Here is a 27,836-nt window from a genome sequence, read left to right on the forward strand (position 1 = left end):
ACTGACCTCTGTGTCATTGTGGTATAACAGTCTTCCTTTTTCATCAATTACTTGAGTTTATTTTCTCATACATTTGCTTTGTTTTTCCTCTAGTATACAGTAGATAAGGTCTGAATAATTTCCAAATTATAGCCCAGTGATATACTATAGCCATAACCTGGTCTAGCAGTTGATAATCTCATTGCTGAGCCAAGCACTAATAGATCGGATCAGCATGCTTTGCCGATGGACGGGATTCCGGCGGCTAGAATACCGAGAACGGCATCCCTGCCATCACAACCCTCCAGTAAGACCCCTAACCCTCCCCCTACCTTACCCCAACCTTCCCTGTTGGGTGCCTAAACCTAACCCTCCCCTACTGTGTGTCCAACCCTAAACGTCATTTCCCGGTCCTTAACACTAACCTTCCCTGATCTGCAGCCTAACCCTACCCCCGACGGCAGGGCGGCAGTGTGTCCCGCTATCAGGACATACGTGATGCCCGCTGTCGGTAATATGCCGCCAGTATACTGACGCCAGTTTGCATTCACCGGCATTGCATTCTCCTACGGGATCCCTGCTTTGTTATATCGACCGCTGGGATCCCGTATGTCGGTAAGTTACCTGCTACCCTAATAGACCAGATAGAGTATAGCTGCAGATTACAGTTACACAGGTCAGGAATCCAGTTTGGAGACCAGGTGGATCTGCAGGATATGGAGCAAAGTTTCAAGTAAGCTGGTACCAAGAGTGCATCAAGCTTGGGAAGGCGACATGCTTAGAACTCTATTCTGAGTTGGAAACAGATATAATTGAAAAATGTACCTACACTAAGACTTTGCATTTTGCTACCTACAGTATTATAATTTAGCTGCAGATGTGAGATGTGAAGGAAGCAAATGAAGCCCCTTCGCCCTGAAAGTCACAGGAGCAAATGCACAAGGAATACATTACACAAAACACAAGGTTAAGCTGGCCATACACCTTAAGATTTTTTTGTACAACCAACCAACCAACCAACTAATTCGCTGGTTGGAACAAAAATCAGGTAATGGATGAGAGCAAATGACAATGATCATTTGTTCCCAAGCACCAGAAAACAGACAAAAGTGGTCATTCAAATTAGTTAAATCTGTTTTGAACAAACAAACGAGTTTCTGTCTGTCAGATCGATTGTCATTTGCTCTCATTCATTACCAGATTTTTATTCCATCCAGCAGATTGGTTGGTTGGTTGGTTGGTTGGTTGGTTGGTTGGTTGGTTGGATGGTTGGTTGGACAGAATATATTAAGGTGTATGGCCAGCTTTCGGCTTCACTGGGTCCCATTTATCAAAATATTTGTGGCTTATTCTCCAAACACTGGGTTAACTGCAAATATTTAGTATCACCTTAAAGTCTTACTCAGGGTTGCCGACTTTCGGGCTGCCCTCTCTGGTAGAGGGCAGCCAGCTTGGCGCAGCAGGGGGCAGGGAGGGCGGGCATGATGTCACATGGGGGCGGGGCAAGGCTATGTAGCTGAAGCAGCACAGGAGGCATGGAGCCCCAATCTAACAGGCACTGTATAGCAGGGGATACGATGACATGATTCAGCAGGAATTGTGTCATCAGGTCCCTTTGGACTGCCCACTTGTGCTCTGCAAGTGAGCGGCGGAGGGGTGGGTGCGGGGGAGCTGGAGCACTGCGGGAGGGCTGGGAGGGGATCCCAATTTTTGGTGGCCTCCCTGCCATTCCAGGAGGGTAGGCAAATATGGTATTACTGTGGGACAGCAGCAGATATCTCTGCAATTTCTCCATTTTCCTTGGCACCCGCATCACCAATAGGTTTCTATGGGCAATGCGACGCCCGATTTACCAACTTTTAGAATGCAAAGCACTCCGGATCGTGGCCGCCCTGCAGCTACAGATATCTGTAGATGTCAGTAACCTGCTGCAGCCTTTAGGCTACAGATTGCATAATAAGCCAGAATCCTCCCTGGCAATGGCCCCTATTTGGTCAGCGGCAGTGCCGTAACTAGATATTTTGACCCCCCCGACACGATAAAATAGTTGCGAGGATTCATGGGAAGTGGGCAAAAATACCAATATATATCATGCTGCACAGTAGTCTTCATTATTCAAATTACGCCGCACAATAGCACCACATACACACATTACGCCAGGTAGAGTCCCTGTCACACATTACGCCAGGTAGAGTCCCTGTCACACATTAAGCCAGGTAGAGTCCCCTTTTACACATAACGGCAGGTAGAGCCCCCTTTTACACATAATTGCAGGTAGAGTCTCCTTTTACACATAACAGCAGGTAGAATCCCCTTTTGCACATAACGGCAGACAGAGTCCCTTTTTACACATTACATACACCAGATACTCCAATAAACATAAAGGCCCTCATTCCGAGTTGTTCGCTCGTTTTTTTTCATCGCATCGCAGTGAAAATCCGCTTAGTACGCATGCGCAATGTTCGCACTGCGCCTGCGCCAAGTAATTTTACAATGAAGATAGTATTTTTACTCACGGCTTTTTCATCGCTCCGGCGATCGCATTGTGATTGACAGGAAATGGGTGTTACTGGGCGGAAACACAGCGTTTTAGGGGCGTGTGGCTGAAAACGCTACCGTTTCCGGAAAAAACGCAGGAGTGGCCGGAGAAACGGTGGGAGTGCCTGGGCGAACGCTGGGTGTGTTTGTGACGTCAGCCAGGAACGACAAGCACTGAACTGATTGCACAGGCAGAGTAAGTCTGAAGCTACTCTAAAACTGCTACGAGGTTTGTGATCGCAATATTGCGATTACTTCGGTCGCACTTTTAAGAAGCTAAGATACACTCCCAGTAGGCGGCGGCTTAGCGTGTGTAACTCTGCTACATTCGCATTGCGACCGATCAACTCGGAATGAGGGCCAAAGATACACCAATACACATATACTGTAGATGCATCAATACACATAAAGATACTATAGTAAAAAATTACGTTCTAAAACGCCTACTAGTGCAAACGTACAAAGTGCAAAATGTGCTCAGGTGAACAAATATTTTGGGAATAGAGTTAGCGTCTTAGTCAGCATATTTAGTCGTCAGACCAGCATATAATCAAGATGTATATGAAAGAAAAGATAAAATATAGAGACCATCGCCTGTAACGTCTTAACTAAGAGGTCACAAATATAAAGGCATATCTGTCCAAGGTGGCATTCCTGGATACAGCAAGAGTCTCTTTAGAATGTAAGAGGCACTTTAGATCGTCATTTTTTACTATTTTATGCGTGTTTCACAAATACACAGTTTTTTTTAGCAGCCACCAATAGATATTAATGGGGAGTGTTTCTTAATAATTAATTCTATAAATTATCTATGTGTTATTTCTTTGACATTTGTGCGCTTAGTTCCAAATTGTTTCTCTTTACACATACAGATACATCAATACACATACAGATATACCAATACACATACAGATACACCAATACACATACATCAATACACATACAGATATACCAATACACATACAGATACACCAATACACATACATCAATACACATACAGATACACCAATACACATACATCAATACACATACAGATATACCAATACACATACAGATACACCAATACACATACATCAATACACATACAGATACACCAATACACATACATCAATACACCAATACACACACAGATACATCAATACACATACAGATATACCAATACACATACAGATACACCAATACACATACATCAATACACATACAGATACACCAATACACATACATCAATACACATACAGATATACCAATACACATACATCAATACACATACAGATATACCAATACACATACATCAATACACATACATCAATACACATACAGATATACCAATACACATACAGATACACCAATACACATACATCAATACACATACAGATACACCAATACACATACATCAATACACCAATACACACACAGATACATCAATACACATACAGATATACCAATACACATACAGATACACCAATACACATACATCAATACACATACAGATACACCAATACACATACATCAATACACATACAGATATACCAATACACATACAGATACACCAATACACATACATCAATACACATACAGATACACCAATACACATACATCAATACACATACAGATATACCAATACACATACAGATACACCAATACACATACATCAATACACATACAGATACACCAATACACATACATCAATACACCAATACACACACAGATACACCAATACACATACAAAGCTACGACAATAGTCAGGGAGCAGGACAGGATGGAAGAGAGCTGCAGGATGCTGTATAGGACGGACCACCTGCTGCTGCTACCACCGGCTGGACCCTCAGCATCAGAACCACAACCAGACAGCCCCGGGAGCAACTCACCACATTAAGTCCACTGGCCGCCCGCTGCACGTCTTCATCACCCAGAGAGGAGATAGAGTGCCAGAGAGAAGACAGAGCGGACACCCAGAGAGGAGACAGAGTGGACACCCAGAGAGGAGACAGAGTGGACACCCAGAGAGAAGACAGAGTGCCGGAGAGGAGACAGAGCAGTACCCGGAGAGGAGACAGAGCGGACACATAGGCAAGGCAGCACAACACAGTGACCCGCCTTCCACTTTGGCCGCATAGCGGTAAATCCGCTACAGTCAAGGCAGCCGCCACTGTCACACCACCATTATTCCGGCCCTGCCTGTGGGTGTTGCCGGCAGTCCTGCGCCCTCAGTGCACTTGCGCTGTGTGCCAGGCACTGCTTGCACACACTTCGTTACGGCCCTGGTCAGCGGAACCGTGCCACTCAGAAGCCCCGGCCCTGCACAGAGCACATCACATCTGCTCAAGCATTGCCTGGAACCGATGACACACAATGGGAGAGATGGAAATACTATGGTAGGATCCTTGCAAGTTTATCAGAACCATTTATTGTTCATTCTACACCTGGCACTGGGTTGGATTCGGCGGTCGACATCCCCGAGGTCAAAATACAGATGCCGGAATCCCGACTGCCAGATTGCCGACAGGGGGGTGCAACAAATTTCCTTGCGGGCTCGCTGTGCTCGCCACACTTCGAGCTTGGTGGTTCGCTGCGCTTGCCACAGGCTCTATTTCCCCTCCATGGGTGTCGTGGACACCCAGGAGTGGGAATAGCTGTGGTACCACTGCTGGCATTCTGGCAGTCGGGATTCCGGCATTGGTATTTTGACTACCGAGATTTCGACCACCGATTGCAAATGTGAAAATAAGCACTACACAGAAGATAAGACATATGAGAATAAAAGAAACAGTGATTAAGATACTATCGAAGTCGAAAATATTGCAAGCACACTCATCACATACAAACACCACACATATGGCCTCCGTGTGGGTGCTTGTTTCTACCGTGCGTGCGCATACTCGCAAGCTACGTATGATCGCTCCTGCAATCTTGCGTGTTAGCGCGTGGTATGAGTATTTACGGTAGCATATGCATTCACATGGAAAAGCCTCAAAGACATATTCTATATTTAATTGACATAGCACATAATGTACACATAGCCTACATGCACCACACCAGCGAGTTTCATTTATTTCAAAGGTACAACAACAGAGGGATTCGACTTTACAGGATACGAGGGGACAGAGTTAGGTTAGGAGGTGGTGTTTGGTATCCAGCTGTACAGTATATTAAGAGCAATATTCCGGTAGCAGTTTGCAGAAGGTAGCACGCTCCTGCGCATAACTATGCGCAGGAACAGAATATTAATATCTCACTGTATTTACTGTACTCATGATATTTGGCGAGAACACAGTGGAGAACATCTGCAACTCCACCTGGACCAGGCATTGCCCACCTATTCAAACCTACCTATGACCCCTCCTGTACTGTAAATGACCAATCCTTTTACCTATGGGTGAAGAGCTAACAGATTCCTTTGTTTCATGATTTGGACAAATGTATAAAAGCCACGCTACCTGGTTGGTCAGTTACATTCTCTGAGGGTCAACTTTGCAGACTGACTGAGGACCGGATCAAGGTAGCGCTGGTGAACAAACATATGTATCATTGATTGTAGCCTGTTTCTCTTTTTGATTGTATTATTGTTGTTACCCCTTTCTGAGTAAATAACTGTTGGTGGGTTGGATCCCAACATATTTTAAATACAATTGGTGTCGTGTGCCTTTCCGCTAGGGGTTATACAGTGTATTCAGCCTCATGTGTAGCTACTCCGTGCTCACACGTGACGGCGTGCTTACGCAACGTGTACGCATCTGTTAGGGGTTTTACACACACACACGCTTAGCGGTCACTGCAGCCTGAACAAATATATATATATATATATATCAATATCCTGGTAGGTCCTGCACTCACATCTCATTCAATCCAACGTAGCGGGTGCTCCCAATAGACCATAACGATCCACTTGAAATAGTAGGGTTTCCACACTGTGGAGAGTGCACTCATGCAGAAGGACAAATCCATCCAAAAATAAAATGTAGAGTTTTATTGGTCATCACATAGCCTTAGTGTCGACGTTTCGTTTCATAAATGAACCTTTCTCAAGACCGGCAATGTAGAATAATCAGATCAACATCATATAGAAAAAAGGTTGATATAATATCTAAAACAAGAACAAAAAAAACACACTTGAGAACTCCGCCTCTCAGGCCATATAGCAATCTAATCTCAATTGATTATTTATATAAGACAAGGCACCAGTGTATATATACCCACACCACTGCTCATCGCCCACTCTGTAGGAAAAAAAATAGTGCAATGATAGATTACGTAGCATGCAGTACCTCAGTGTCACCATAAGTCCCTCCGTGTGGTCCCACTCACCTGACCTCACTTCCTCCATAGTATATATGGACAGAAGATCGCAAGTATAGATTCCTCAATGCAACAAATCATGTTTTCAAAGAACATATAAATCTGCCTATAGATAATATGCCTATAGATTTATATGTTCTTTGAAAACATGATTTGTAGCATTGAGGAATCTATACCTGCGATCTTCTGTCCATATATACTATGGAAGAAGTGAGGTCAGGTGAGTGGGACCACACGGAGGGACTTATGGTGACACTGAGGTGCTGCATGCTACGTAATCTATCATTGCACAATTTTTTTTCCTATAGAGTGGGCGATGAGCAGTGGTGTGGGTATATATACACTGGTGCCTTGTCTTATATAAATAATCGATTGAGATTAGATTGCTATATGGTCTGGGAGGCGGAGTTCTCAAGTGTGTTTTTTTTGTTCTTGTTTTAGATATTATATCAACCTTTTTTCTATACGATGTTGATCTGATTATTCTACATTGACGGTCTTGAGAAAGGTTCATTTATGAACCGAAATGTCGACACTAAGGCTATGTGATGACCAATAAAACTCTACATTTTATTTTTGGATGGATTTGTCTTTATGCGTGAGTGCACTCTCCACAGTGTGGAAACCCTACTATATATATATCAAGGTATTGCTTTTTCATCCTGTAAGTTAATCAGCATTAACAATACCCATTCCATAGGTAATACATCTTGTCCTTGGTGACACCAGGTGACGCAGCCCTCTAGGTCTTGTTATGTAGTATTACCAAACAAGTGGCCAGTATGTGCAATTCATAAAGATGAACTACGCAGGATGGTAGGGAGTTTTTGATTCGGCAGTGAGAACAAAAAGTATGAGTAGCAAAGGACAGGTCAAAAACCACAGGGTTAAACAGATTCCGAATTAAACAGTAGAGTCCATCAATTAAAGTAGAATCAGACTAGAGTTGTTGTGTACAGGAGCATCTGCAGCCCACACATACTACCAAATGTGGCAGCTGTTGCTAATGTCCCTGCGTAGTTGGGTGGAGGGTATCTGGCAGTAGCTGGAGAGAGCCACAACAAATCAGGAAGGTAGTGTGGTCTTGGAGTAGGGAAGTGGCCGGGTAGGGGAGGGCCCAAGAACAATTCCATCATGCCTCACTTTTCATTATTGGCTTTGCCCCAGCATGGTGTCTAGCAACCACAGTTCAGAAGCCACAATGCCCGTAATGTGCTTAGCAACCACGACGCTGGATGCAGGCAGCGGTTCCAGCTACTACGCAACATAACACAAGCAGCTTCCGGCTCTGTATAGTCTGGATAACTGCATGTAATTAAAGATCACTACTGCCCACTCACTGCCTGCATGCTTATTGGTCAAATGCCTATTATATACCTGGCTGGCCACTCCCTCTGTGCTGGTTATAGTTTACCCTTGCCATGTAATTCACTGGTTCCTTTCATCTACACTGTATCGTTGTACTGAGGATGCTCTGACGGAATCCCTGCCTGTCAGCGTCCAATATCCTGCTCTGCCTGCTGTTACCAAGGCTTGGTGTAGTGTTCTACATCTGCCAACCCTAGATCCCCCAGTTGGGAGCATGCATACGATCTGCAATGTTTACACCTGCCTTGACAGAGGTTAATCCAACAAGTGCCTCATACCTTGGACAGCCATGTACCTCATTTTCATCAGCTACGCAGTGCAACTCAGGGTCCTCAGTCTACTGCGTGAGCTTCTATTGCTGGAGGTATCAAGTATGGGGGGGACCCTAAGTACCGATGTGGGCAACAAGCAATAAGGGAACAGTGGGGGTTGCTATTGGTGAAAACCCTTTTAAGGGCTCTAGGAGTCTCACCCAAATAGTACTGAGTTCCATGCAACATCAAGCAACTCCAAGTTTCTGCTCATCTATCAAGTTCAAGCATTTGCACACTTATTAAGTCCAAGTATATTCATGTTCATCAAGTCCAAGTGTCTCCATGCTCATCAAGTCCCCCCAAAAAAATCTGAATAAGTCCAAGAGTCTCAAGGCCAAACAAGTCTAAGGTTTCTAACAGTATAATCAGCCAGAAATCTGTAGCTGGGAGGTTCTGCTGGTCAGGAAGGTGCTGATGCAGCTGCTCAAATTTTTGCTAATCAGATCAAGGGTCTGACCCAACAGCTACAGGATCTTACCCTCCGTGTTACCTCCCAAGAGGAGGTTAGCATATCCAATGCTTCCCCACAGGCAGTGGTGAAGGAAACTAAAGTGAACCTCCCCAACCGGTTGTCTGGAGACCTAAAGTAGTTTCTGAACTTCCAAAAGAGTTGCCAACTCTATTTTCGGCTCAGACCTCATTCTTCCAGATCCGAGACTCAGCATGTGGGAATTGTTATTTCCCTCCTTCAAGGCAACCCTCAGTCCTGGGGTTTCGGCCTTCCATCTGATCATCCTAGTCTTGGCACCATAGATGCCTTTTTCACAGCCCAGGGAGTGCTTTATGATGGCCCAGATAAGTTCTGGCTAGGCTTCACCGAACAAATAAAGGATCACCAGGTGCAATATCCAACTCCTGGAACACTTGACACCCTCATACAGCTGGCGATCACTATAGACAGACATATCTGGGAGTCCAGTAAGGAGAAGGAGACACCCCTGCCGCCATCCCAGTGGGTTATGGCAGAGTCCTCCAAATACAGTGTGGAGCCAATGCAGATTGGGGTCTTCCACTTGACATCTCAGGATGAGGCCAAGAGACGCAATCTTGGCCTGTGCCTGTATTGCAGGGGCAAAAGACATTTGGCGAGAACCTGTCTGCAGAAGGTGGGAAACGACAAGGCCTGAGTAAAGAAGGTGGAGTTTTCTCAGGTCTTTCGTCCATATCTCCAAATAACTCTCTACTACCTCCCATTAAGATAACAACCAAAGAAGTACCCAAGAAGTGAATTACAGGCCTTTTTGGATTGTGGTGCCACAGGGAACTTCATGCATCTTGAGTTTGCCCATTCCTGTTGTATCTCTAAAGAAGACGTAGAGTCACCAATCTCTGTGTGTGGTCTGGACTGGAATCCGCTCTTTAATGGGCAAGTGACTTTTGGACACCAGTCGCTTATCCATTGGTGCTTGCATTCAAAAAGTATGTCCTTCTTTCTCATTTAGTGTGCACTGATTCCTTTGGTGCTGGGACATCCTTTGCTTATAACGCATAGTCCAGTCTTCAACTAAAGAACCAGTGAATTAGTTCAATGGAGTTCAGCATGTTCCTAGAGATGTCTGACTTTCCCAGCTTGTGTGGTGCAGTGGACATCTTTTCCAAACAGCAGGCCAACTTTTTGCCTCCCCACCATCTTTATGATTGTGCTGTTAACCTTATGCCCGATGCTAAGCACCCAAAGGGTTGGCTCTATGCTCTGTCATTGTCAGAAACCAAGGCTATGGAGGACTATATTCAAGAGAATCTTAAGAAAGGATTAATTCATCCTTCTAAATCACCCATGGTAGCAGAGCTTTTCTATGAGGCAAAAATGGATGGTTCCATTATAGAGTCCTGAATAAATTTACAATCAAGAATTAATATTCGCTACCCCTCATCTCAGTCCTGTTCGATCAGCTAAGGGAGGCTGTGATTTCTTTCCAAAATTGATTTGCATGAAGCATATAATCTCATCAGGATAAAGCAGGGGGACAAATGGAAGACCACCTTCAACACCCATTATGGCCATTATGAACACCTGGTAATGCCATTGTGTCTTTTAAATGCCCCAGCAGTATTCCATTACTTCATTAATGCTCTTCGAGAGTTCTTGGGCAGATTCATTGTCATTTACCTGGATGACATTTTGATTTATTCTAAATCCCTTCAGGAACATCAAGGTCATATCAAGGCAGCCCTCCAAAAGCACAGAGTACATCATCTGTTTGCCAAATTGGAGAAATGCGAATTTGAAGTGGAGAAAATTTCCTTCTTGGGGTATATTATCACTCCTAAATGGTTTTCTATGGACTCCAATAAGCTCCAAGCGGTACTTGATTGGGTCCGTCCCACTAATTTATAGGCTGTACAAAATTTTTTGGGCTTCGCCAACTATTATAGATTTACTCACTCTTTCTCCGCCATCGTGGCACCTATTGTGGAACTGATTAAGAAGGGTGCAAACCCTACTCGTTGGTTTTCGCAGGCTCTACAGGCATTTGAAAATCTTAAGAATGGTTTTGTCTCAGCCCTGTTCCTTTGCCTTACTGATCTGGATCTGCCTTTCATAGTGGAAGCCAATGCTTCTGAGTTCGGAGTAGGAGCTATTCTCTCTCAGGAATATCTGGTTGATTCCAAACTCCATCCTTGTGCCTTTCTATCATGTAAATTTACTCCATTGGAAGCCAATTATGATGTGGGGAATTGTGAACTCTTGGTGGTCAAGTGGGACCTGGAGAAATTGAGATATTGGCTGGAGGGTAGCAGACATGTGGTTATGTTTTTCACTAATCACAAGAACTTGTGGTACATTAAGTCTGCAAAAATATAAAATTCCCGGCAGGCAAGCTGGGTACTTTTCTTTGCCAGGTTTCATTTTGTAATCACTTACAGAGCTAGGTCCAAGAATGTATAGGTGGATACTCTGTCTCGGAGTTTCCTTCCATTTCAAGAGGTCTCTAAATCATTGTTGCCAATCATTTCTCCAAAGAGTGTCATTGCCGGTCTTACTGTAGATCTTGCTTCACGTTTCCAGTCAGTACAAACACAAGCTCCATCAAGGACACCATCTTGACTTCTGTTTGCTTCTGAAAAGATTTGTGGTTTTATCTGAATTCCATTTCAGTAAGACTTCTGTCTAAAGATGTCTAAAACATTGGATCTCCAGTCGCGTTCCATGTGGTGGCTCATCATCAAGAAAGATGTGTGGGAGTTTGTGCAGGTCTGTGCCAAGAACAAGACTCCGCGAGTTTTACCCTCTGGACATTTATTGCCTTCGTCAGTGCCCTGGATTTAATTTTGGATCTTCCGAAATCTTTCAAGACTTCTGTCATCTGGGTGATAGTTATCGCTTCAGTAAAGTGGCTCACTTCATGCATCTGATCAAGCTTCCTACTGCCAAAAATCTTGATACCCTGTTCATTCAGCATATTTTCAGAATTCATGGACATTCAGGACATTGTTTCAGATGTGGGCACTCAATTCATAGTACGCTACAGGGTATATTTTTGTTCTAAATTGGGAATTAATCTTAGTCTTTCATCAGGATATCATCTGCAATACAATGGACAAACGGAACGCGTGAATCAATCCCTTGAACAGTGGGGCTAAATCAGTAAGGAGAGCAAATTCTGCTAATCAGCAGTATTTCCTATCCTTTTCCTAGCATGCTGGGGGCCGCCCATCACTGGGAAAGGGCGCTCAGCATGCTGACCGGCGCCTCCCAGTGGCAAACGCAGGATTTGCATGGGGGGGTTTCAAGATGACATGCAATACGTTTTTTTTTTCGTTCACTGCATGTCATCTTGAAAAAAATGCCCTGCGCGGTGTTGAAATGCAGGATTTGCATGTGGGAATTTCCAGAATTGGGCAGAGCCAAGCACGGGGATGGGGACTGTGGTGACCCAGTATATGCTGGGTCTGTAAACCTAGTGTGTCTGTTTCTATATATATATAGACAAACTGTCCCCAAATATGCAGCAATCAACGATCGGCGGCACTCACAGCTCAAGAAAGAAACACGGGATTCCCCTTAGTTCAGACTGAACTAAGGGGAATCCTGTGTTTCTTTCTTGAGCCGTGAGTGCTGCAGATCGTTGATTGCTATATATATATATATATATATATATATATATATATATATATACATACATACATACACACATAGCTACACATATGTATGCCGTATATACACACACACACACACACACATATATATACATATATATACACACGCACATATACATATACACATAGCATATTAAACATGTATACAAATATATATATATATATATATATCTATGTGGTGCCCCACCGTTATGGGTACCTTGTTAACCCTGTCACCCACTATTGTTTAGCTTATTGAACTGAGGAACCCCATATGGATGCCCGACTGCAGCTTATTCTGCTACTTCAAACTGTGATACGCTGGCGATGGCAGAAGCAAGGCCAGCGCGTGGGGATTACCTTGGACTCCCTCACGCGCCAGTATTAGGGCAGTTGGGACCCCGTGGGGAAGTACCGGGTACCCGACTGAGGGGATAAAGGAAGGCAGGGCACCCTGAATGTTTTTTTAACGGTCTTCTGATGGAGAGAGAAGGTCTGGGCAGAGATGGGATGGTGGCGGCAGAGACTCCGGCACCGGCAGCATCCTTGGTTTTCCACTCACCGGCTCCAACCCGGCTTCCCCAAGGTCAGTGGCGGCTGAGCCATCCCCATCCAGTGGCGGTAGTAGTGAGCGGAAAGCCAGCGGCGGCCAGAAAGGGACGCTGACAGCTAGGAGCGGAGTGAGGAGGCGGCACCCTCCTGGCCATGACCGCCCCCAAGTAGGGGACAGAGACGTAGCCACGACCACCCCAAGCCACAGACAGAGATACTGACAGCCAAGGGCGGAGTGAGGAGGCGGCGCCCTCCCTACCACAGCCTCCCCGAGCAGGAGGAGACCCCTGCAACGAGAGTCAAGGGATGGGATCAATCACCAAAAAGAAAGGTGTGTTGAACAGCGCTTCCGAATGCCTAGAGGAAAAAGGTACAGGGATTTACCGCGCCAATCAGACAGTGCCAACAGGAATCTAGCATCTGACCCCATTAGGGAGTTTGTATGTCCAGCACATCCCAGGAAGCCTCACATCCAGGTCCCATAGGGGGTAGAATACATCTGGCCACGTACCTAGACAAATCTTGAGCGCCAGTTGGTTAGGTGTGCACCTTTGCTACAGTGGACAGACTCAGGGATCGGTATGAAATACCTCCAATCAAAATCCCGACACCAATTGACCGATGGTCAAAATCCCGACAAGGTCAAAATCCCGACATGGACACAATACTGACATTTAAAATACCGACAAGGTCAAAATACCGACATGTAAAATGCCGACAGGTCAAAATACCGACACACGTTTTCTTGTTGTTTTTTTGTGTGTATGTCGACATAAGTCAACATGGACACCATATAAAGTGTACCGCGTCCGCTCGCCATGCTTCGGGCACGGTGCCTCGCTACGCTCGGCACACTATTATATTCCCACTCCAGGTCCACTGGGATGGTAAAGTATGAACAAGTCGGTTCCAATGAAAAAAATCATGAAAAACTCATGTCGGTATTTTGACCTGTCGGCATTTCACATGTCTGTATTTTGACCTTGTCGGTATTTTAAATGTCGGTATTTTGTCCATGTCGGGATTTTGACCTTGTCGAGATTTTGACCATCGGTCAATTGGTGTCGGGATTTTGAACGTCGGGATTTTGATTGGAGGTAAACTGACTGCATCCCGACTGCAGGGAGCCTCAACTTCAGTAGATGACACTGTTAATAATCCACCGAGATGGAGTTTCACCCTTACGATCGTCCAGTTATCCAACTTATTGAGAAGGCTAGTCACTAAAACAGAAAGACATGAGGTTATTCTGGCCAAGAACTAATCAATTTATTGGTACCAATGTATTGGTACCATCGATTCAGTTGTGCACCACCCACAGTGAGCTCAGATAGACTAACGGTATTTACCTTGTGGTAAAATATTAATATATAGTTTAGTTACCTAAATTTGATATATGTAGACAGCGCTTGCTAGTATAAAGGAAACTAGAACGTTAAGTTATACTTTCTATGGTTATAATTGTTGATGTATAATTACCTTACCTTTCCTTGACGTGAACAAGAAGGGAGCCCTCACGTTCCACAATAATAAAAAAGTTGACTATTGTGTTCCTGGTAACGAGCATTATATCATTAGTAGAGTATTTCGTGCTGAAATAAATGTTTTTGCTGTTCATGTGAAATATACTCCCGGAGACGGCTGTAGCAGATCACCAATAAGGTAATAATTAAGTGAAAGCCCGATAGACGGTAGTTATTCCGATATTTCCCTTCAAACCCATAACAATAGTCAGATACCGGGTTACACCATTGGGATACTTACATCGCCTGCGTATCACACATATATATATATATATATATATATATAAACACACACATATCATATATATATATATATATATATCATATGTGCGTGTGTTTATATGTATGTATATATATGTGTATATGTACTATAATTAAAATAAACTTTTATTAAGCACTTAAAAGTGCCACCAAGAAGACAGCAGGCTGCAGAGGACACCAGACAGCCATTAATAATACTCATCTTTAGAGCCACAAAATGCAGCAAAAAAGAAATCCCAAATGATATTATTATTATTTTTTGCTGGAGGGGGGGGGGCACTGCCTCCCCCCAATCAATAAGCAGAAATTGCGAGTAGCAGAAATTCTGGAAGCCACCTGCCTGCCAGATCTAGTAATGTACAGAGCTGAGGGGTGTGGTTCGTTTTATCGACAGTGTCTAGGTCGACAATGTTTAGGTCGACAGTCACTAGGTCGACATGGATGGAAGGTCGACAGGATTTCTAGGTCGACATGTGCTAGGTTGACAGGTCTAAAGGTCGACATGAGGATATTTTTTTTTTGGGTGTCGTTTTCTTCGTAAAGTGCCCGGGATCCCAAATTAGTGCACCGCGTCCCCTCGCATGGCTCGCTTCGCTCGCCATGCTTCGGGCATGGGCCCTCATTCCGAGTTGTTCGCTCGCTAGCTGCTTTTAGCAGCTTTGCACATGCTAAGCCGCCGCCTACTGGGAGTGAATCTTAGCATAGTAAAATTGCGAACGAAAGATTCTCAAAATTGCGACTACACACCTCTTAGCAGTTTCTGAGTAGCTCCAGACTTACTCGGTATCTGCGATCAGTTCAGTGCTTGTCGTTCCTGGTTTGACGTCACAAACACACCCAGCGTTCGTCCAGACACTCCTCCGTTTCTCCAGCCACTCCTGCGTTTTTCCCAGAAACGGTAGCGTTTTTCCGCACACACCCATAAAACGGCCTGTTTCCGCCCAGAAACACCCACTTCCTGTCAATCACACTCCCATCACCAGAACGAAGAAAATACCTCGTAATGCCGTGAGTAAAATACCTAACTTCTTAGCAAATTTACTTGGCGCAGTCACAGTGCGGACATTGCGCATGCGCACTAAGCAGAAAATTGCTGCGATGCGAAGAAATTTACAGAGCGAACAACTCGGAATGACCACCTTGGTGCCTTCGCTCCGCTACCGCTTCGCTCGGCACACTTTACCGTTCCAATCGTAGTCCACGTGGATCGTTAGGTATGAAAAAAAAATGAAATTAAAAACTCATGTCGACCTTTAGACCTGTCGACCTAGCACATGTCGAACTAGAAACCCTGTCGACCTTCCATCCATGTCAACCTAGTGACTGTTGACCTATAGTGGTCGACCTAAACATTGTCGACCTAGACACTGACGATCTTCAGACCGGATCCCGAGCTGAGAATTCTTCATTCTAAATAGTCAGTATCAGGATACTAAAGATATTGTTACTCTTACCTGTTGTATTCAGTAATAAGTACACGTATGGATTTAGCACAGATGTACAATATGTGGAATAGTGTGTTAGAAATAAATCCCTACCTGTGAATTGTAGATAAGTCCCATACACACTTCTCCAGCTAGACTTGTGGTTATTGTAGATATTAATACGAGACACTGTGCAGCAGATGATGGGACCATCCGACCTTCTCAGCCCAGTGATAGTGAGAGATTCTCTCCGCTTGTTATCCGGATCCTGCTCCCTGGAGACTCTCCCCTCATACCGGCCGGTACCATTCCCAGCAGCGTCAGTGATTTCCTCATCGGAAAGCTCACAGAATGGTCCTTCTGTCTTCCTCCAATGTACTCTGTACTGTGTATACTCCACATATTCCTCAATATAGGTGAATGTACAGGGGAGGGTGATGGACCCTTTCTCCGTCACTGTCAGAGCTTTTGGCTGATGAACACAAAAATAGCCTAAAGTAAAGCTGATCCCTGTAACGAGTCACAGACAGAGATTATCACCCATCCAAGATGTTATAAATTATCCAAAATTCTACAATTGTGAATCATCATCATCATCATCATCAGCAGCAGCACTGTGTGTCCGTGTGTGATTTGTAATTGACATAGGGGTAATTCAGACCTGATAGCACGCTAGTTTTTTTCCGCTGTGCTGCGATCAGGTCAGAACTGCGAATGCGTTTGCACCGCAATGTGCAGGCGCGTCGCATGGCTACAAAGCGGATCGTTGCTGTGCAATGGGTTTTATGAAGATTCCTCTCACACAGCTGATTGCAAGGAGACTGACAGGAGGAAGGCGTTTGTGGGTGTCAACTGACTGTTTTCTGGGACTGGTTGTCCAAGTATTTGAAGAGCGTGTGTCTGACGTCAATTCCGATCCCGAACAGGCTAAAGTGATCACAGCGGCTGAGTAAGTCCTGGGCTACTCAGAAACTGCAATATAGACAAAGAGAGAGGGGACAGAGACAGAGAGAGACGGGGGTGACAGAGAGAGGAGGAGACTGAGAAAGAGAGAGGGGGATAGATGGAGAGAGAGAGAGAGAAAGAGAGATGGGTAGACTGAGAGAGGGGGAGATAGAGAGGGGGAGACGGAAGGAGAGAGAGGGGTGAAGAGGAACAAAGAGGTGCAAGGGAACACAGATAGAGAGAGACGGAGGGAGAGAGAGAGAGAGAGAGAGAGAGAGAGAGAGAGGGGGGGCAGAGATGGAGAGAGAGGGGTGGAGACTGGAATGGGAAGACAGAGAGGGACAGAGATGGAGAGACAGAGAGGGGGAAGATGGAGAGTAAAAGACAGAGAAAGAAAGAGGGGTGAATGAAGTGAGAAGAGAGAGGAGATTGTAAGAGAGGGATAGAAAAATTATTATTGGTAGAGAAGAGGAGAGAGAGTGAGGGAAAGGGAAAGAGGGTGGGAGAGAGAGAGGCAGAGAGAGAAGGAGATGGAGAAAGAGGGAAGGAGGGGCAGAAGGTGGGAGAGAGGGAGGGGGAGGTAGAGAAAGAGGGAGACTAAGAAAGTGAGAGAGGGGGAGACAGAGAAAGAGAGAGATTGGGAAATGGGAGAGAGGGGGAAGAAAGAGAGAGAAAAAGAAAAGGGAGAGAAGGAGAAAGATGGGGATGGAGAGAGAGAAGGGAAAAGATGAGGAGAGGGTCAGAAGGAGGAAGATAGGGGGGGAAGGAGGGAGAGGAGGAGGAGAGAGAGACGAGAGAGAGAGAGGGGACCAATGGAGAGAGTGCGCAAGTGAGAGGGCAGAGGGAGAGAGAAGGGGGCCAAGGGGGAGAGAGAAGACAGAGACAAAAAGAGAAAGAAAGAGGCTGAGCAGCACTTGCTACTTGCTGCACTGCAGTAATGGTGACATACACTAACGTTTTACGTGCACCAATGTGCACCAATGAAGGATTGATGCTGCAGTGCGGGCAGTGACATAAAATACCAGTGTGCACCAGAGTTTTATGCTGCCCCTGTATTAGGAACTCTGGGCTGCACTGTGGACAGTGACAAAAAAACAACAATACCAGCAGTGTGCAGTAAGGGTTAATGCCGCAGTTAAGATACAGCACCAGCGTGACACACTTGGCCAAATGCAAGTAATATAGATGTTCCTGCCCTATAAAAATTAAAAAAGAATGTTTTGATAGCTGGCTACATCATAAATATCTTGGCCAGTATTAACACTAAAGGGTCATATTGCTTTGTATTCTGTGAAAGGGTCCTCGTATACTGTATATCCAACTCTTCTGGCGGTCCTGTGTGAAATGGCGCCTGAACCAATGCATGGGGCTTATATTGAATCTAAAACACGTGAGATCCGGTGCCGGGAAGATGACATTTTGCCTCATTTTGGAATACAAGACTAGAGGGAAAACCCAAACCGCGGCTCAGGTGCAATTGGATACCGGAAGTTTGGGAGGGCTCTGTTCTCAGAGAACCAAACCCGCTCATCTATAGTGATGATACTGACAATTAGCATTATCCAGTTAGATACTGTATATAAATAGATGGAATAAGTGAAACATTGAAAAAACTAATAAACAAGTTGTGTCTATACGAGAACGTAAACAGACTTAGGGGCATAATTTGCTGAGTTCATTTATTTCAGGGGATCCCCAGGAAAGGTAAGTACTGTATTACTGGCTGTACAGTAAGATGGAGGGAATGAAGCACATACTGTACCTCTGATATATGCCACAGCCCCCCGTGTGTTGCCCTCGCTCCTTTCTCCCCTAATCTCTCCTTCTCCCATTATCTGCTCCTTTCTCTTCTACTCTGTCACTCTCTCTTTCCCCCTCTTCCCCATTTTTTCCCCCTCATCTCTCTTTCCCACTCCCTCTCCTTTCACATCTCCCTTTCCCCTGTCTCTCTGTCTCCCTTTTACTGTATTTCCCCCCCCCCCTCCCCCCACACACACTCTTTTCTCATTTCTACTGTATTTCTCTATTCTTGCTGCTACACCCAACTACCCTTTCATATCCATCACCCAAACCTCAAGTTACTGGCATATACCATTCTTTACTGTAGCTGTCACGCCAGGCATCACCACTTACATGGCTGTCACATTCATCTCCTATGAATCTCACATACTATACTCCATTCCTGTATTGTCTCATGCTGGGCACAGGCATCCATCTGTCATATACCCCTTCCCATCCTCCAATTACATCCCTGAGTTCCCTCACTAATTACAGTCTATAGTATAAGGCTTCTGCTTCCAGCAGCAGCAAAACTGCTGGGGGTGCAGCTGCTATGGGGCCCTGGCTGCTTAAAGGGCCTGCAGCTCCCCTGCACCCTGTCATGGACTGCCTCCAAGGTCCGCACCCCCTTCACCCCTGCCCACAGGAAAAACGACCCCAGCGATAGCTCCACTTCCCTCCCACTGCTCCCCACCCAGGCTACAGCCACACTGAGGGTGTAGCAAAGGAGGGGGAGCCATACCTGGTCGGTTCCGAGTCTCGATGGTAGAGCAGAGCAGTGCTGCGAGTCGTGGGTATTTAGGGGGCATGGCCTATTGCCGCAAAGTGCCCGACCCCTCTGAGACCTCTGCTGCTGTAGTCAGGCACTGCTCATAAACTGCTTGTTCTTGCTCTCCCTTCTCCCTGACACTCTCTCTCATGCTCCTCTCTCTCTCTCCCTCCCTGTCTTTAATGTCTCGCTTCATGACACTGAGGCTCTCTCCCTGATACTCTCTCTCTTTCTCTCGGACACTGTCTCTCTCTCTCTCTCTTCATGACAGACTCTCTCCCTGACACTCTCTCTGACACTGTCACTTCCTCTCTCTGATAATGTCTCTCTCTCCCTCTCTCTCCCTAACAATGTCTCTCTTTTTCTGACACTCTCTCTCTCTTTGACACTCTCTCTCCATCTCTCACTTCATTAAACTCAGACTCTCTCTATGCCTGACACTCTCTCTCACTCTGACACTCTCTCCCTCTATCTCTGATACTGTCTCTCTCTCTCTTTCCCTTATATTCAGACTCTCTCTACCGGACACAGTGTTTCTCTCTGACAATATATCTCTCTCCCTCCCTGATACTGTCTCCCTCTCTCTACTTGACATGATCTCTTTCTCTCTTTTGCTTTGGCAGTGTCTCTCTCTTTCCCTGACATGGTCTCTCTGCCAGTGTCTCTCTCTCTCCTCATGACACTCTCTCTCTGACACACTATCTCTCTCTTGTTCTCGTTCACCCTCTTTTTCTCCCAGACACTCTCACTCTCTTCTCTGTCTTGTTCCCTCCTCTCTTACACTTTCTCAATCCCACTCACTCCCCTCCCTCTTGCTCCTCCCTCTGTCTCTCTGACACCTTCTTTCTCCCTGACACTGCCTCTCTCTCTCTCTCTCTCTGGCAGTGACTTTCTCTCTCTCTGACACTGTCTCTCTCTCTGGTAGTGTCTGTCTCGCTCTCTCCCCAACACTCTATCTTTTTCTATCTCCCTGACACTCCCCTCTCTTGCTCTATCCCTTCCTCCCGGAAACTATCTAACGCCCGCTCACTCCCCTTGATCTCTTGCTCCTTTCCCCTTTTTCTGACACTCTCTCTATCTGACACTGTCTTTCTCTGCCTTTCCCCTGACCCTGTCTCTTTCTCCTTTTCTCTCTCCCTTCCTCTCTGTCTTGCTCTTCTCTTTCTGCACCTGACACCCTCTTTGTCTCTCTCACTCCACCCACGCTCTCTCTCCTGCTCCCCTATGGGGCATTGTAGTGACAATGGTGTGGGGGGCCCTTTCAAGGGGCCCACACCATGGACTCTCTAATGGTGAGTGTGGCAAATAGGACATTCATTTGTATCCAGCTATATAAGGATTGTATGTAATGTCTACATGTATATTGTGGCTGTTGTATAGCAAACCGAAGACAAATTCCTAGTATACGTAAGTATACCTGGCCAATAAAGCTGATTCTGATTCTGATTCTGGTAATGGAGTCTGTGACACAAAATGGGTTCCAACCTGTCCTTTAAATGAACCCATAGTTACATAGATATGGGAGTAGAGGACACTGATGTGTATAGTGTGGGAGTCAGAGGTTAGTTTATGGCTCTTACCTTATCTAACAAGCTATAAAATGACATTACCCCAAGCCATAGTTGCCTACCCTCCCTCATTCTGCAGGAGACTCCCTGAAATAGCAGCAATCTCCCTCACTCCCTGAAAAGTCCATCAATCTCCCTCATTCTTGGGGGGAAAATAAATCAGAGATACATACATTCAAATGGGATCCTTAGTGCCATTTCCCTGCATTGGGTATAAGGCACAATGGATCCCTATGGCCACTTACAGTATATTGAACCTCTTGTAAGACACAATACACAAACAAATCCTGCAAAATATCAGAGTCTTTTCTTCAACAAGTAAATCTTACTAACTTTGGAGCTCATTTACATTTGGATGTAAGTCATTTTCATGACACGCCTCCCCGATGTAGTAGTACTCGCCCGCGCTGATAGGTGTTAGTTTCACAATCTCCCTGAAATGCTTTTTCAAAAGTAGGCAAGTATGCCCCAAGCCAGGCCAGGCAAAGAAACCTGACCTCTTGAAACTTAAAAGAAAAACAGTTGTTGAAAGTGAAACCAAATGAAGCCTGGTTGTTACTAGAGATGAGCGCCGGAAATTTTTCGGGTTTTGTGTTTTGGTTTTGTGTTCGGTTCCGCGGCCGTGTTTTGGGTTCGACCGCGTTTGGCAAAACCTAACCGAATTTTTTTTGTCGGATTCGGGTGTGTTTTGGATTCGGGTGTTTTTTTCCAAAAAACCTAAAAAACAGCTTAAATCATAGAATTTGGGGGTCATTTTGATCCCAAAGTATTATTAACCTCAAAAACCATCATTTCCACTCATTTTCAGTCTATTCTGAATACCTCACACCTCACAATATTATTTTTAGTCCTAAAATTTGCACCGAGGTCGCTGGATGACTAAGCTAAGCGACCCTAGTGGCCGACACAAACACCTGGCCCATCTAGGAGTGGCATTGCAGTGTCACGCAGGATGTCCCTTCCAAAAAACCCTCCACAAACAACACATGACGCAAAGAAAAAAAGAGGCGCAATGAGGTAGCTGTGTGAGTAAGATAAGCGACCCTAGTGGCCGACACAAACACCGGGCCCATCTAGGAGTGTCACTGCAGTGTCACGCAGGATGTCCCTTCCAAAAAACCCTCCCCAAACAGCACATGATGCAAAGACAAAAAGAGGCGCAATGAGGTAGCTGTGTGAGTAAGATAAGCGACCCTAGTGGCCGACACAAACACCGGGCCCATCTAGGAGTGGCACTGCAGTGTCACGCAGGATGGCCCTTCCAAAAAACACTCCCCAAACAGCACATGACGCAAAGAAAAAAAGAGGCGCAATGAGGTAGCTGTGTGAGTAAGATAAGCGACCCTAGTGGCCGACACAAACACCGGGCCCATCTAGGAGTGGCACTGCAGTGTCACGCAGGATGTCCCTTCCAAAAAACCCTCCCCAAACAGCACATGACGCAAAGAAAAAAAGAGGCGCAATGAGGTAGCTGTGTGAGTAAGATAAGCGACCCTAGTGGCCGACACAAACACCGGGCCCATCTAGGAGTGGCACTGCAGTGTCACGCAGGACGGCCTTTCCAAAAAACACTCCCCAAACAGCACATGACGCAAAGAAAAAAAGAGGCGCAATGAGGTAGCTGTGTGAGTAAGATAAGCGACCCTAGTGACCGACACAAACACCGGGCCCATCTAGGAGTGGCACTGCAGTGTCACGCAGGATGTCCCTTCCAAAAAACCCTCCCCAAACAGCACATGACACAAAGAAAAAAAGAGGCGCAATGAGGTAGCTGTGTGAGTAAGATAAGCGACCCTAGTGGCCGACACAAACACCGGGCCCATCTAGGAGTGGCACTGCAGTGTCACGCAGGATGTCCCTTCCAAAAAACCCTCCCCAAACAGCACATGACGCAAAGAAAAAAAGAGGCGCAATGAGGTAGCTGTGTGAGTAAGATAAGCGACCCTAGTGGTCGACACAAACACCGAGCCCATCTAGGAGTGGCACTGCAGTGTCACGCAGGATGGCCCTTCCAAAAAACACTCCCCAAACAGCACATGACGCAAAGAAAAAAAGAGGCGCAATGAGGTAGCTGTGTGAGTAAGATAAGCGACCCTAGTGGCCGACACAAACACCGGGCCCATCTAGGAGTGGCACTGCAGTGTCACGCAGGATGTCCCTTCCAAAAAACCCTCCCCAAACAGCACATGACGCAAAGAAAAAAAGAGGCGCAATGAGGTAGCTGTGTGAGTAAGATAAGCGACCCTAGTGGCCGACACAAACACCGGGCCCATCTAGGAGTGGCACTGCAGTGTCACGCAGGATGGCCCTTCCAAAAAACACTCCCCAAACAGCACATGACGCAAAGAAAAATTAAAGAAAAAAGAGGTGCAAGATGGAATTGTCCTTGGGCCCTCCCACCCACCCTTATGTTGTATAAACAGGACATGCACACTTTAACCAACCCATCATTTCAGTGACAGGGTCTGCCACACGACTGTGACTGATATGACGGGTTGGTTTGGACCCCCACCAAAAAAGAAGCAATTAATCTCTCCTTGCACAAACTTGCTCTACAGAGGCAAGATGTCCACCTCATCATCATCCTCCGATATATCACTGTGTACATCCACCTCCTCACAGATTATCAATTCGTCCCCACTGGAATCCACCATCTCAGCTCCCTGTGTACTTTGTGGAGGCAATTGCTGCTGGTCAATGTCTCCGCGGAGGAATTGATTATAATTCATTTTAATGAACATCATCTTCTCCACATTTTCTGGATGTAACCTCGTACGCCGATTGCTGACAAGGTGAGCGGCGGCACTAAACACTCTTTCGGAGTACACACTTGTGGGAGGGCAACTTAGGTAGAATAAAGCCAGTTTGTGCAAGGGCCTCCAAATTGCCTCTTTTTCCTGCCAGTATAAGTACGGACTGTGTCACGTGCCTACTTGGATGCGGTCACTCATATAATCCTCCACCATTCTTTCAATGTTGAGAGAATCATATGCAGTGACAGTAGACGACATGTCCGTAATCGTTGTCAGATCCTTCAGTCCGGACCAGATGTCAGCATCAGCAGTCGCTCCAGACTGCCCTGCATCACCGCCAGCAGGTGGGCTCGGAATTCTGAGCCTTTTCCTCGCACCCCCAGTTGCGGGAGAATGTGAAGGAGGAGATGTTGACAGGTCGCGTTCCGCTTGACTTGACAATTTTCTCACCAGCAGGTCTTTCAACCCCAGCAGACTTGTGTCTGCCAGAAAGAGAGATCCAAGGTAGGCTTTAAATCTAGGATCGAGCACGGTGGCCAAAATGTAGTGCTCTGATCTTAACAGATTGACCACCCGTGAATCCTTGTTAAGCGAATTAAGGGCTCCATCCACAAGTCCCACATGCCTAGCGGAATCGCTCCGTGTTAGCTCCTCCTTCAATGTCTCCAGCTTCTTCTGCAAAAGCCTGATGAGGGGAATGACCTGACTCAGGCTGGCAGTGTCTGAACTGACTTCACGTGTGGCAAGTTCAAAGGGCATCAGAACCTTGCACAACGTTGAAATCATTCTCCATTGCGCTTGAGACAGGTGCGTTCCACCTCCTATATCGTGCTCAATTGTATAGGCTTGAATGGCCTTTTGCTGCTCCTCCAACCTCTGAAGCCTATAGAGGGTTGAATTCCACCTCGTTACCACTTCTTGCTTCAGATGATGACAGGGCAGGTTCAGTAGTTTTTGGTGGTGCTCCAGTCTTCTGTACGTGGTGCCTGTACGCCGAAAGTGTCCCGCAATTCTTCTGGCCACCGACAGCATCTCTTGCACGCCCCTGTCGTTTTTAAAAAAATTCTGCACCACCAAATTCAAGGTATGTGCAAAACATGGGACGTGCTGGAATTTGCCCATATTTAATGCACACACAATATTGCTGGCGTTGTCCGATGCCACAAATCCACAGGAGAGTCCAATTGGGGTAAGCCATTCCGCGATGATCTTCCTCAGTTGCCGTAAGAGGTTTTCAGCTGTGTGCGTATTCTGGAAAGCGGTGATACAAAGCGTAGCCTGCCTAGGAAAGAGTTGGCGTTTGCGAGATGCTGCTACTGGTGCCGCCGCTGCTGTTCTTGCGGCGGGAGTCCATACATCTACCCAGTGGGCTGTCACAGTCATATAGTCCTGACCCTGCCCTGCTCCACTTGTCCACATGTCCGTGGTTAAGTGGACATTGGGTACAACTGCATTTTTTAGGACACTGGTGAGTCTTTTTCTGACGTCCGTGTACATTCTCGGTATCGCCTGCCTAGAGAAGTGGAACCTTACTGGTATTTGGTAACGGGGGCACACTACCTCAAGAAATTGTCTAGTTCCCTGTGAACTAACGGCGGATACCGGACGCACGTCTAACACCAACATAGTTGTCAAGGCCTCAGTTATCCGCTTTGCAGCAGGATGACTGCTGTGATATTTCATCTTCCTCGCAAAGGACTGTTGGACAGTCAATTGCTTACTGGAAGTAGTACAAGTGGGCTTACGACTTCCCCTCTGGGATGACCATCGACTCCCAGCAGCAACAACAGCAGCGCCAGCAGCAGTAGGCATTACACTCAAGGATGCATCGGAGGAATCCCAGGCAGGAGAGGACTCGTCAGAATTGCCAGTGACATGGCCTGCAGGACTATTGGCATTCCTGGGGAAGGAGGAAATTGACACTGAGGGAGTTGGTGGGGTGGTTTGCGTGAGCTTAGTTACAAGAGGAAGGGATTTACTGGTCAGTGGACTGCTTCCGCTGTCGCCCAAAGTTTTTGAACTTGTCACTGACTTATTATGAATGCGCTGCAGGTGACGTATAAGGGAGGATGTTCCGAGGTGGTTAACGTCCTTACCCCTACTTATTACAGCTTGACAAAGGCAACACACGGCTTGACACCTGTTGTCCGCATTTCTGTTGAAATACTTCCACACCGAAGAGCTGATTTTTTTGGTATTTTCACCAGGCATGTCAGTGGCCATATTCCTCCCACGGACAACAGGTGTCTCCCCGGGTGCCTGACTTAAACAAACCACCTCACCATCAGAATCCTCCTGGTCAATTTCCTCCCCAGCGCCAGCAACACCCATATCCTCCTCATCCTGGTGTACTTCAACACTGACATCTTCAATCTGACTATCAGGAACTGGACTGCGGGTGCTCCTTCCAGCACTTGCAGGGGGCGTGCAAATGGTGGCAGGCGCATGCTCTTCACGTCCAGTGTTGGGAAGGTCAGGCATCGCAACCGACACAATTGGACTCTCCTTGTGGATTTGGGATTTCGAAGAACGCACAGTTCTTTGCTGTGCTACTGCTTTTGCCAGCTTGAGTCTTTTCATTTTTCTAGCGAAAGGCTGAGTGCTTCCATCCTCATGTGAAGCTGAACCACTAGCCATGAACATAGGCCAGGGCCTCAGCCGTTCCTTGCCACTCCGTGTGGTAAATGGCATATTGGCAAGTTTACGCTTCTCCTCCGACAATTTTATTTTAGGTTTTGGAGTCCTTTTTTTACTGATATTTGGTGTTTTGGATTTGACATGCTCTGTACTATGACATTGGGCATCGGCCTTGGCAGACGACGTTGCTGGCATTTCATCGTCTCGGCCATGACTAGTGGCAGCAGCTTCAGCACGAGGTGGAAGTGGATCTTGATCTTTCCCTAGTTTTGGAACCTCAACATTTTTGTTCTCCATATTTTAATAGGCACAACTAAAAGGCACCTCAGGTAAACAATGGAGATGGATGGATACTAGTATACAATTATGGATGGACTGCCGAGTGCCGACACAGAGGTAGCTACAGCCGTGGACTACCGTACCGTACTGTGTCTGCTGCTAATATAGACTGGATGATAATGAGATGTAGTATGTATAAAGAAGAAAGAAAAAAAAAACCACGGGTAGGTGGTATACAATTATGGATGGACTGCCGAGTGCCGACACAGAGGTAGCTACAGCCATGGACTACCGTACTGTACTGTGTCTGCTGCTAATATAGACTGGATGATAATGAGATGTAGTATGTATAAAGAAGAAAGAAAAAAAAAACACGGGTAGGTGGTATACAATTATGGATGGACTGCCGAGTGCCGACACAGAGGTAGCTACAGCCGTGGACTACCGTACTGTGTCTGCTGCTAATATAGACTGGATGATAATGAGATGTAGTATGTATAAAGAAGAAAGAAAAAAAAAAACACGGGTAGGTGGTATACAATTATGGATGGACTGCCGAGTGCCGACACAGAGGTAGCTACAGCCGTGGACTACCGTACTGTACTGTGTTTGCTGCTAATATAGACTGGATGATAATGAGATGTAGTATGTATAAAGAAGAAAGAAAAAAAAACCACGGTTAGGTGGTATACAATTATGGATGGACTGCCGAGTGCCGACACAGAGGTAGCTACAGCCGTGGACTACCGTACTGTGTCTGCTGCTAATATA

General features: G+C 46.0%; 1 protein-coding gene across 1 annotated transcript in view; it reads right to left on the reverse strand.

The window, feature by feature from the left end:
- The window catches only part of LOC134934208 (uncharacterized), a 76,662-nt gene that overhangs the window by 41,608 nt on the left and 7,218 nt on the right, over nucleotides 1-27,836 (reverse strand). The window contains exons 2-3 of the mRNA XM_063929696.1: nucleotides 18,303-18,354; nucleotides 16,450-16,845 (exon numbers count right to left, since the gene is read on the reverse strand). Coding sequence (XP_063785766.1) covers nucleotides 16,450-16,845; nucleotides 18,303-18,354 — 448 coding nt within the window. The remainder of the gene's footprint in view (nucleotides 1-16,449; nucleotides 16,846-18,302; nucleotides 18,355-27,836) is intronic.

Source organism: Pseudophryne corroboree, chromosome 6, assembly GCF_028390025.1.
Source record: "Pseudophryne corroboree isolate aPseCor3 chromosome 6, aPseCor3.hap2, whole genome shotgun sequence".
In the NCBI taxonomy this organism is placed as follows: domain Eukaryota; kingdom Metazoa; phylum Chordata; class Amphibia; order Anura; family Myobatrachidae; genus Pseudophryne; species Pseudophryne corroboree.